General features: G+C 44.9%; 2 protein-coding genes across 23 annotated transcripts in view; one reads left to right on the top strand and one right to left on the bottom strand.

Annotated features, from left to right (window-relative positions):
* Positions 1-12,246, top strand: part of FBXL2 (F-box and leucine rich repeat protein 2) — a 176,424-nt gene that overhangs the window by 122,604 nt on the left and 41,574 nt on the right. For 13 of the 20 annotated variants that reach the window (XM_043540728.1, XM_043540726.1, XM_043540724.1 and 10 more), the window contains 2 exons: positions 5,143-5,355; positions 6,529-10,896. In XM_043540728.1, coding sequence (XP_043396663.1) covers positions 5,143-5,355; positions 6,529-6,636 — 321 coding nt within the window. In that variant the 3' untranslated portion in view covers positions 6,637-10,896. Of the gene's footprint in view, positions 1-5,142; positions 5,356-6,528; positions 12,039-12,246 lie in introns of those variants that run through there. The other 7 variants (XM_037890191.2, XM_037890190.2, XM_037890188.2 and 4 more) reach the window with 4 other exon arrangements.
* The window catches only part of UBP1 (upstream binding protein 1), a 60,736-nt gene continuing 57,439 nt past the window's right edge, over positions 8,950-12,246 (bottom strand). For all 3 annotated transcript variants that reach the window (XM_037890183.2, XM_007057234.4, XM_007057235.4), the window contains one exon: positions 8,950-10,788. Coding sequence is in view for 2 of the 3 variants with exons in the window: in XM_007057234.4 (XP_007057296.1) it covers positions 10,751-10,788 (38 nt within the window). In the remaining variant the exon portion in view is untranslated. The remainder of the gene's footprint in view (positions 10,789-12,246) is intronic.

The raw sequence follows: 12,246 nt of genomic DNA, 5'->3' as shown, positions 1-12,246 counted from the left end.
TCGGCACCCAGCTGCCCCTCACTGGGCCGTACCGCTCAACCGGAGCGGATAGCGCCACCGGGCCCGCAGCATGGACAGTGGCAAGGAGCCCCATGGCAGGGACAATGGTGTCAATGGGCACCGTGGCCGCCGATGCCCACCCAGGCAGGAACCCAAGGGCGTCCGAGGCCCCATTCGCCTTGCTATCTAGGCAGAGGGACAAGTGGACAGGTCATGAGTCGTTGGCTCCGCGCCTGGACTCCGACGTGGGGGTTGATCCCCCGGCACCGGCTGAGGCCCACAACCCCGTGCCGGCCTCCTCTCCTGCACTGGATGACACCATCACATTACCGCTGCCCTCTGCTCCACAGGAAGACTTCAGGGCGCATCAAGACCTGCTAAAGCGGGTGGCATCAAGCCTCCAGCTGCAGGCCAAGGAGATGGAGGGCCCGTCTGATTCCCTCTTTAATGTACTGTCCCCTTCGGTTCCTGGCTGTGTGGCTTTACCCCTTCACCAAGGAGTAGCCAACATCTCCAACGCCTTGTGGCTAACTCCTGCCTCTCTGGCCCCCATTTCCAAGAAGGTTGAGAGGAAGTATTTTGTGCCAGCCAAGAACCATGAATACCTCTACTCCCACCCAGCACCTAACTCTCTGGTGGTGGAATCTGTGAACCACCGGGAGCAGCAGGGCCAGCCCGCACCCATTCCCAAGAATAAAGACACCAGGAGACTAGACTCTTTTGGTAGAAAACTTTACTCCTCTTCGAGTTCCAGCTCAGGGTGGCCAACCATCAGGCCTTACTGAGCCGATATGATTTTAATTTCTGGGAGTCCCTGCCAAAGTTCGAGCCACTCCTCCCAGAGCGGGATAGGAAGGACTTTAAGGTATTGGTGGACAAGGGGGCGATGACAGCCAAAGCTGCCCTGCAGGCAGCATCGGACGCGGCGGATACAGCAGCTCACTCGATGGCCTCCCTAATCTCCATGCGCAGGACATCATGGCTCCTCCTGTCCAGGTTTTCGGCGGAGGCCCAGTCCCTCATGCAGGACCCGCCGTTAGACAGGAAAGCCCTGTTCGCCGAACAGATGGATGTCAGGCTGCATAGGATGAAAGACTCTCGCACCACCCTGCAGACCTTGGGCCTATACGTCCCTCCGGCTAAGGACAATGCCAAACCGCAGATGTCAGCTCTTTACAGAGCAGATATGAGCCCCCTTACAAGAGGCCAAGAGACCAAAAGAGCTGGCTTCAGTGACAGTCCCGCTCTGCCCCACAGCCTGGGCCCTCTAAGGGCAAGAGTCAGGAAAAGAAGCGGTTTTGACTATTTGCAGGGGGGCACCAGGGTAGTTGCCATGGAAACCCCCCTACTAATAAAGTTTGTGTTCAGCAACCGATTTTCTGCCTTCCATGGGGAATGGTCACGAATAATCTCGGACCGCTGGGTCCTCAACACCATTTCCAAAGGCTACATGTTGCAGTTCAGTTCACCCCCGCCCAACCACCCCCCATCCCTGGCGGGCTCAGGGGACCCAGAGCACATTCACCTCCTAGGTCAGGAGGTGGAACGACTACTACGGCTGGGGGCGGAGGAGAGAGTGCCAGTAGAGTTCCAGGGCAGGGACTTCTACTCCCAATATTTCCTGATCCCAAAGGCGAAAGGGAGTCTCAGGCCCATCCTAGATCTGCGGAATCTCAATTGGTTTATGGTCCACTCCAAGTTCTGCATGGTGTCCCTGGCTTCTATTATCCCCTCCCTGGACTCGGGGGACTGGTACACGGCCCTGGACCTTCAGGACACGTATTTCCAGATCCATGTTTTTGAAGGGCACAGGCGCTTCCTCCGTTTCCTGGAGGGGCCCGACCATTACCAGTTCACGGTTCTCCCGGTTAGCCTATCCACGGTGCGCAGGGTATTCACAAAGTGTATGGCGGTGGCGGCAGCCTACCTCAGACGAGAAGGGGTCCAGATGTTCCCATATCTGGACGATTGGCTTCTCAAGGGCAACTCACTGTCTCAGGTGAGGGCCCGTGTGGATCTGCTCCTGTCTACATGCGCCAATCTCGGCCTGTTGGTAAACGAGACCAAATCAATGCTGGTCCCGGTGCAGCGCATAGAATTCATATGGGCACTACTGGACTCCTTAAGGACCACAGCCTCTCTCCCAGTGGGCAGGTTTGAAACCCTCAAAGGTCTCATTGCCTCGGTCACGGCTTTTCCGATGACAACAGCAAGGGCATGCCTTCAGATCCTAGGACACATGGCGGCATGCATGTATGTGGTCCAGCACGCCAGGCTCCGAATGAGGCCCCTCCGGCTATGGCTAGCCTCCCACTTCTCTCAAGCACGGGACGGCCTGGACAAGGTCCTCACAGTACCGACCCTGGTAACTGCCTCCCTACAATGGTAGTCCTCCCTGGGCAACATGCTTCAAGGGGTTCCTTTCTGGGAGACGGCCCCGTCAATAGACCTGGTGTCTGATGCGTCGGACTTGGGCTGGGGAGTCCACATAGGGAACGTGCAAACCCAAGGGATGTGGTCAACCTTGGACGTGTGCCTCCACATAAATGTCAGGGAGCTCAGGGCGATACGGTTCGCGTGTGTGGCTTTCATCACGCAGCTTCACGGCAAGGTGGTCAGAGTCCTTACGGACAACACCGCTGCGATGTTCTACATCAACAGGCAACGTAGGGCACGGTCCTCAGCTGGGAAGCCCTGAGCTTATGGGAGTTCTGTATAGCCCATGACATCTGAGGGCTTTCCACCTACCGGGCGCCCGCAATGCACAGGCCGATTGCCTCAACAGGGTTTTCTCCCCCCATTACGAGTGGTCGCTCCACTCGGAGGTCACTCACTGGCTCTTCCGAGAGTGGGGAATTCCCCACGTGAACCTGTTTGCGACCCGCCAGAACCGGCGTTGCCCCCTGTTTTGTTCCGGGGTGGGGTTGGGAAGGGACGCGATCTCAGATGTCTTCCTCCTGCAGTGGTCAGACCAGCTTTTCTATGCTTTTCCACCATTTCCCCTTATAGGCAAGGTTCTAGAAAAGTGAAAACAGACAAGGCACGTATCATCCTTAGCTCCCCAGCCTGGCCCCATCAACACTGGTACTGGACCCTACTGGACCTGTTGGCGGCCCCTCCGAGGAGGTTGCCGCTTCGCCCAGACCTCCTCTCCCAGAACGGGGGCCGCCTCCTTCATCCCAATCTGGCCACTCTTTACCTGACAGCGTGCCTGCTCAGTGGCTAGACGAGGAGGAGAGGAGGTGTTCTGAGGAAGTCAGGCGGGTCCTCCTGGAAAGTAGGATGCCGTCCACATGCTGGACGTACCTGGCGAAGTGGTCCAGATTTTCCAGGTGGGCGAGGGAGCGAGGAGTCTCCCCATTGTCCACACCGCTCCAGCTTATCCTTGAGTACCTCCTGTCCCTTAGGACCCAAGGGCTGGCACCTGCCTCTGTCAGTACACTTGGCGGCCGCCGGTGAAAGGGCACTCTGTCTTCTCCCATACTATGACCTCCCGCTACCTGAGAGGTTGACCATTCATTCCTGTATGCTAGATCCCCTGTACTGCAATGGGACCTAAACCTGGTGGTGTCCTGCCTCACGGGGCCTCCCTTTGAATCCTGAGCCACGTGTTCCTGGTCTCACCTCTCCGAGAAGGTAGCCTTCCCTGTAGCAATCACGTCGGCCCAACGTGTCTCAGAGCTCAGGGCCTTGACCTCGGAACCTCCACGTACAGTCTTCCACAAGGATAAGGTCTAACTTCGCTCACACCCTGCATTCCTCCCAAAGGTAGTCTCCGCCTTCCATATGGAACAGGACATCTTCCTTCCCATGCTCTGTCCCAAGCCCCATTCCTTCAATGAGGAACGCCGCCTCCACACACTCAATGTACGCAGGGCACTGGCCTTCTACCTGGATCGGATTAAACTGTTCTGTAAATCCTTGCAACTCTTTGTTGCCTCGGCCGAGCATATGAAGGGGCAGCCTATTTCCACCCAGCGCCTTCTTGCTGGATCACCTCATGCATACGCATGTGCTATGATCTGGCAGGGGTTCCCCTGCCACCAATCGTCAGGGTGCACTCAACGAGGGCTCAGGCCTCGTTAGCTGCCTAAGTAGCCCATGTCCCTATCCAGGACATCTGTAGGGCTGCCACCTGGTCTTCAGTTCACACATTCACTGTGCACTATGCAATAGTCTCCCAAACTAGGGATTACGCTGGGTTCGGCAGAGCAGTACATCCGGGAAATTGGGAACTCCTACCCACCTCCAACAGATATAGCTTGGAATCACCTCCTGTGGAATACACATGAGCAAGCACTCAAAGAAGAAAAGAGTTACCTGTTCCATAACTGGTATTCTTTGAGATGTGTTGCTCATGTCTATTCCACATCCCGCCCTCTTTCCCCTCTGTTGGAGTTGTCCGGCAAGAAGGAACTGAGGGTGGGGGGAGCTTGTAGCTCCCCACTCGCCTTATAGCATGATATAGAGGCACCACTCCAGGGGTAGCAGCGCTGCTTCCCCTCCTCACCCCCCCCCGGGTTCTGCTAAGGGAAAAACTTCTGGCACCGGTGCACATGGCGTGCACAGACACCTGCAGTGGAATAGACATGAGCAACATGTCTCGAAGAACACCAGTTACAGAACAGGTAACTGTCTTTTACTTCAGCATAGTAACTGGGTCTTTGAGGTGATCGCTTGCATGGATACACAGAGTATGCACGAATACATGCATGCAGTGTTCATGTGGCTTATCACAGACACCCAACTGTGCAACAACCTAAATAGAATTTCTACATCTCTAGAGAGCAAAGGGGGAGTGCTGAGTTTGGCCGTTGCTACAAAGTGCCTTCCCTGGGTCTGTAATGATGAAGTCAAATTATGATTTAAGTGCGTCTTTCTGACTGCTGCGACCCTAAGCTGCTCATTTTGGCAACTGCTTCTCCTGCTCTTCAGGTTTAAGGAGATAGCATTTTAAATATGCCTCTTAGTGCCATTTCATTACTAATCCTTTTGCAGAAGCTAACAGTACAAGTATTTTGAACAGGGTAATCCAAATACAGAGTCGCTTGAGGTTTTTCCTAGTCCTGATCATTACCACTGGACATAATAATTAAAAAAAAAGTGTGGACTGAAACATTACATTGTCCTTTTGTCTTGTAGAGCTTATCTCACTGTGAACTGATCACAGATGATGGGATTCTGCATCTGAGCAACAGTACCTGTGGTCATGAAAGGCTCCAGGTCCTCGAGTTAGACAATTGTCTTCTTATCACCGATGTGACCCTAGAGCACCTGGAGAACTGCCACAGTTTGGAGAGAATTGAGTTATATGACTGTCAGCAAGTCACACGAGCAGGAATCAAAAGAATAAGAGTATGTGTTGTGTTTTTAGAGGTTCAGCTTTGGGAAAGAGAGTCATTTGTGCAGTCAGGGGAGCCTGATCCTATCGGATACACTTACAGTAGCTTAACAGAGTTTTCATCCTACCTTCCCTTGCTTTGGACTAATGATGTTGATTAACATACTTTATAAGATCCCCAACTTTAGGCATTAGAAGTACCATGGGTATATGATCAAAAATCACCACCCAGTGCCTAATTCCATTTTTAGTCCAAGCTACTGTTGGTATCAGAATAATTGTCCATGCTGATCTTTTCTCCCACTGATGTAGAGTCCAGCTGTAGCTCTTTGTTTATTTTCTAATGTTTGTTTCCCATTCCCTCAGGGTTTTGTTAAGTGTCGGTTGTGTTTTTGTAGGACTGTAGAATTCTTTAAATTCTACCAACCATGCATACTCATTACAATGCAGATATAATGAAGCATAGGACATTTGGATAGTAGGGGCAGTTAGGCCCGTGGATCTACCTAGTAACAGCAGACCTAACATCCCCTGCCCTTGCAGTATCTGTCTCCCCTCCTCTATGTAACTCCCCGTGTTTTAAGCACAGGAATTTTTCTGCTGAGCATGTGGCAGCATTTAGGGCATAGTGCTGATCCATGGACACAGTAATGCTGTGCTAATTCACTTTCAAATTAATCAGTTTGCACCGATGAAGTCTGCCTCTCACCCTTGCAGGAGCTGCTAAAGGTACCACCACTCCCTCCCCTGCTGATTTCTGGGCTGAGGTACGCATGGTTGTAGGGAGACATAATTAAAAGTCTTGCTTCTGTTTCTTCACTGGCAAGAAATCCACCCTCTAGTGATTAACAGCAGAATGAAAGTTAGCCAGCCCACATCTGCAGTGTAAATACCAGTTCAACAGTCACTGATACACTGAGATTTAAGATGATAGCTTTTGGATGAGTGAATGGCCAGGTTCTAGATTATTACAGTGCCTCAACTTGTCCAGTTTTACTGGACGTAAGCACTGGGATTTGGCATCCACGTAATGCAGGGTAAACCATTTTTTAAAACATGGCTTGCCTGGATGCACTATCTGTAGATATGAGCAGGAAGAAAAGCCTTGACAGTAGTGTGTCAGCAATAGTTTGGTTTTGCCCTTCATACTTTGTGGTTACATTTTTCATTTGAATTTTCATCTACAGGCTCATTTACCTGATGTGAAAGTTCACGCCTACTTTGCTCCAGTCACCCCTCCTCCTTCTGTAGGAGGTAGTCGACAGCGACTCTGCAGGTGCTGCATTATTCTTTGACAGTAGGAGCATCAGCAAAGGAAGATTGTGGAAACAAAATCAGACTGCAAGTGGCTTGCAGAGTGTCAGTTTCTTAACTGCCATAGGAGTGATGTTGCCGTCATCCAATTTTGTGCTGGTACTGACTCAAAGGTGTTTTCACAGGTAAAAAGTCTTAATGTTACTTGCGGATGTGGAGTAACTGATGCTCTCTCTCTTTTTTTTTTTTTTAATTACATCTACTCCACCATCCCTGCTGTCGATAGGACAATCCAAGTACCATTTGCTAATGTGGACTGGGGTATTGCAGAGTTGTAGATGCTCAGTGAAAGCCCCAACCCTGTACACCTCACTAAACTGGAATATTAGTTCCTATTTGTAAGCATAATTCAGGGTCTCAATCCAGCATGAGAGTCCAAACTGCTGTTGTACAATACACACAACCAATTACATCATCAGGTTTAAGGACAAATCAGCTTTAGCAGAAGTTGACCAAAAAAGGGAAAGTAATCATGAAAAATAGCTTCCTATTTTGCTACAGTTTTTAATTTCTACCAAAACTCCCCATCATGTTAAGAGGTAGTAAACCTCCAGAAAACTATTTAATTTAATTTAAACTTTGTTTTATACGAAAGAGCACTCCTCAAATTGTTGAATATTTCTCTAAAGAGTCTTAAGTGTTACCAAGTAGGTTAGGCTAAGAAAGGTATGGCAGTTTGTGCCCTGTACACAGGTCTTTTTATATGCTCTAGCTGAGTAGGTAGAGCTGTTTACACTATAGTGGCTGAAAGAATATTTGTGTATGGTACTTATACTTCCCGCATTGCATCTTCCCATTTAATATATTTAGTCCTAAACAGCAGCTTGGGGAGGGGGGGGGGGTATTACTGCCTTTTTTACAGAGTTAACTTAATTTGCCCTAGGTCATATCCTAAATCTGTGACAAAGCAAGGAACTGAATGCTAGGCTCCTGCATCCCAGGCCCGTACCCTAACCAATGAGCTGAGTGGTTATCAACCTGTGGTCTATGGACCCCCTTTGGGGGCCACAGACTATTCAGATTTCCAAAGGGGTCTGCAACTGAAAAAAGGTTGAAAATCACTGGGTTAAGTAATTTAATGTAGTTGACATGGCTGAGCAGATTGAGAGCCCAAACAAGCAGTGGTTTTTGTTTCCTTAAAGAAGGAAAGTTTTGAAGCCAAACTTTTCAGAAACAGAGAGCGTTCAACATGACAATTACATTAATACCTTTAACCTTTTTTTTTAATCTGGTAGGGTGACATCATGGCCTCATTGACATCAGTAGGCCAGAATTTCAGCTGTAGATTTAAGCCTTCTACAAAGGAGAGTGAAATCTGAATGTAAAACCACTAGTCTAAGGGGGAAGCTACATTTTTAGTGTGAACGGCATCTCTCTATATAGTCACTTAGGTATCCAAGTTCAACATTAGCCCTTGAAAGGAAAATATCTTGGGCTTAAAAAAGACTGGTCAACTGATATAGTGTTTAAGTCCTGAAAATGATGTAATGTCATTTGACAAAAACTCTAATAGACATTCCCCCCCTTAATGGTAAGGCAATATTTCCAGTATGTGTAGCCTAAGTTGTTGGCAAAACATAGCTGAATGCAGTGTGTACATTTACACCTCACCCTTAAAACTGATCTTAATCTGGAATGTTTAGACCTATGTTTTAAAACGTTAATGTGAAAATTTAAGGCAGCTTTTGACAGCTGCACTTCTGTTGTATGCAGATCTGTGAACTTAAGATACTGACATAGCTGAAAATCTATATGAATATGGTATAAAGACCTAGTATTAAACTTTGGGGAGTTCAGCTTTGCAGCAACAGCAAAAATTCCTGGATTAGTTTTCATATTATGTATATACTTGTATTATCAAGATTCCCATTTATGGAATTTTCTTAGCAGAACATTGGGGGAAGACCAAAATTAAATGTGAACTCGGTGCAACTTGTCAGAATGAGTAGTTGTGTGTTGCCTTAGGTTTGGCTCATTTTTATGGATCTTATTGTGAGGGCATTAAAGTTGTACAAAAACCAAAATTTAACATATGCCTACACTAAGAAAAATGATATAGGAAACAAATAAACAATCAGCTGATAATTTACTTGAACTTCTGTTTCACTGAAAGCCATTAATATTTTACTCTTTTTAAAAAAAAGTATGTGGTTTTGGTCAAGCTGAAATTAATTAGTTCTTTCAATTTGTTTTCTAAAATATTGCTGGGGAGCTGAATTATCTGCTCTGAAGTGCATTGCTCCTACTAACAATGTTAATTCTATCTCAGCAGAAAAATAAGCACATTTACAAAATTATTGAAAAACATTTATTATACTTAAATTGAAATGTGTACATCTTAAAATAAAAGCAATTTGCTGGTGCCATAATTTAATTCCAATTTCAAGTGAGCTGGACAAACTACTATACACTTCCTTTAAATTTAGTTGGATACTTTCCAATCAAGGATTTTTCCACTCTTATAAAACATTTGGGATTTGAAAATGGTGCTGAGGTGAAATGACAACTGTCAGTTCAATAAACTACCAATACCCAAAGATGAACAATTTATAGGCAGAAGAAACTTGAACTTAAGTCCACAAAATTCCATTTTATCAGTGTAGAAAAACATTTAAGTTTGCAGAATTGCTACAGCTTTAAAAAGGCTTTCTTGGTAAGCACTTAACCCAGCTAAAGAAGGAATTAAATAATATCAAAGTAGCATTTTGCATGCTGTAGTAGTTTTTGTTCTCTATAAATGATTTCGCACTACAGCATTCAAAACTTTCAAATTGATTTAAAGGGAGGGAGGATACTGTGAGTAAAAGGGGGATTTTTCTGCCTTTGAAAAATCTTCCCCAAAGTACCAAAATAATAATATATACTCATAAGTGGACATTAATATTAAATGTTTGAATAGCAGTGCCATACATTTGACAATTTCAAGGAAAAACTCAATTTTGAAAAGCACATTGCCTGTTTCAAAAATAAGTATTTGGTCATATGGAAGAGGCACTGTAAGAAAAAAAATTTACAGTATCAATCTGAGAATAAAGAAATCACAGAAAAGGTCAAGATACCTGCCCATAAAGAGTGATTATAGCAAGACATACCTGCTACTAAAGAGATTAAGTGGTGTATATTTAGTGTTTCTTGAGCAATGTAATTGACAGTACTTAAAGCTGTGTTGTAGCCCCTTGGTGCCAGTGGGTCACATTTCCCCCCCCAAAACCAACCTCCCCCCCCCCCATCATTACTGGCAGTTTGTTGTTTTTAAATCCACCATTTTAAAAAGCAAAAAACAAAAAACAAAAAAAAACAACCACCCTGCAGCACTGCTTCTTAGAGAAACTGGAAACTAAAAATTAAGGATGCATAGGCAATTATTTTTCCATTAAATTTGTTAAAAGCAAAACAATTACTTCGTACCCCACAGGATTTATGTTAATCCTTTCAACAAGGTACTGTCAATAATGCAGTTTGCTGCATGCATATATTGCATCTGGCTAGGACTTATTAAAATCCTGTTCTGGCATTTACATTTCTTACATACACAATTTACACAGGGAAGCTGTTTTGACAGCTTCCCTCTCAAAGACCCAACAACCTGATCACTATCATCTTAACTACTCATCTCCACACAGATTACTATGTGCTCTGCTAACATCAAAAAATAAAATCAGCATAAGATACAAGCAAGTAATAGACAAACTGGCACAGAAAGGTAAATGCCCCAGAATAAGTTTACATTCATCTCCAAACTGGACACAGTATAATAGGAAAGCAATACTGCTTCTAGAAACTGTATCTACTGGCCATAATTTGCCTTATTTCAGTAAAGGGCAAGCACCTTTGCTTATATTGTCTTCCATGCCTGTACATAGGCTGTCATGGCATTATACCTCTTATGAGGACACTTAGCTATGGCAGTGATAAGAAAGTTCACCTATCAAACAACTCATTAGAAAGGTCTTGTGTTTTCAATATGAAACATTTTATATGGTGAAGTCCAATCCTAAGAGTTTTTGGATGTTCTTCATCGTCATTAAGCATGACTTCATTCTGCATTGGAATATCAGTCCAGTATATATCCTCTCTCTCTATATATATATGACATCATTTCAGAATTATATGGAAACCTTCACCATTTTCAGCTGCAGAGAAAAAAAAGGACAGGTTTAGATGAAAGAATGGCATCCCTTTACCCAAGACCCCAGCCACTGAAGATACTAACCAGTGTATTAAAACAGTCTAAAATTCATGTAAGTTATTGACACTCATATTGAAAAGCAAACTTTTAACTACTAATCTGATACTGTGTTATCGTATGACCTGACCATTTTGGGAATAAAAACAGCAAACTTTCCCAGCAAACACATTCTGCACCACTTTCCAACAATATTGACACACTAATAACTTAAGCTCAAATTATCTGGAATGTAATTTTAAATATCTAGACACTTGCTTTGCTACTTTTATTTCTAGAACTTTTGTTCCCATTTCAATGCATGCAGTCCTCCTACTTTCCTGTTTTTGATCTCTCTCATCAGTTCTGGGTTAGTTATCCTAAAATAAAGCAGGTAAATTAGCAAAACAAGTGTGTGAATATATAGAATAGGAAACCCATTTGCCCTGTAGCCCAGAACATCAGGATGCAGATAAAGCTGTGGGCCTTTTGAAACAAATGCAGTAGATAGTTACTGAACTTCTGAAAAATATTTTTCAAAATAATGTTAATATCCGTAGAAGAGCGCAGATTCACTAGGAGTAGAAATTAGTGACTGAATGTATTTACAGACACAACACCACAAAATTTTGGGGGAAAAGCTGGATTTATGACAGATGCCTGCTGCTATTTTTTATTTTTAGCCAGAAGATCTAAATGTAAGAGAGATCTGATTAATGACAAGCCACAGAGACAAACCTCCTGGTATGATGTTAAGAGACCCCCTACAAATAAATTTTAACACCTTGTAGATGTAAAAGTGATGAATCCAAGGCATTTGGATGTGTTATGTATTAGCTGTAAGACATTGTATATAGTGCGCAAATATGGAAGGAATAGGGGCTGGAAAACACATCTGAGGCATGTAAGCAACACCAGGAAGAGTGAGACCACCAAGCTAGGGATAGTGATGAAGCAAGCTGGAAAGCAGGAAGAAGTATGCATGTAATGCCAGCCTAAGCATGTGCAGCCACTAAATGATTTTTTTTTTTTAGTTTTATACAAATGTGAATTGGGACAGCCAGCTAGAGTAGCATATATACCAAGATCACAAGAGGGATTCGTAGCAACCCTACCTAAAATAATGCTCTATCTGTTGGCTCTCTAACCTTTGTAAATTTGTTCTGCATCAGGCTGCAACCTTCAATTTTTATTACCCACTGTGGTATATTTCCATCTTTGAAACTTTAAAATACATCCCTATATAACTTAAAGTACTGTTGGAGTATCTCGAACACCAGTGAGCACTGATACAACAGTGCTTTAGAATCACACTTAAATCCTGTGAACTGTTAGTTTTAAAGTGACATTTGGGGATTAGATTTGGATCAGGTTACTTCACTCAAATTTTCAGGACAGCTATACTGGCATGAATTTATATCTCTAG

The sequence above is a fragment of the Chelonia mydas genome, chromosome 2, assembly GCF_015237465.2.
Source record: "Chelonia mydas isolate rCheMyd1 chromosome 2, rCheMyd1.pri.v2, whole genome shotgun sequence".
NCBI lineage: Eukaryota > Metazoa > Chordata > Testudines > Cheloniidae > Chelonia > Chelonia mydas.
This window is presented reverse-complemented; position numbering and strand designations above follow the sequence as displayed.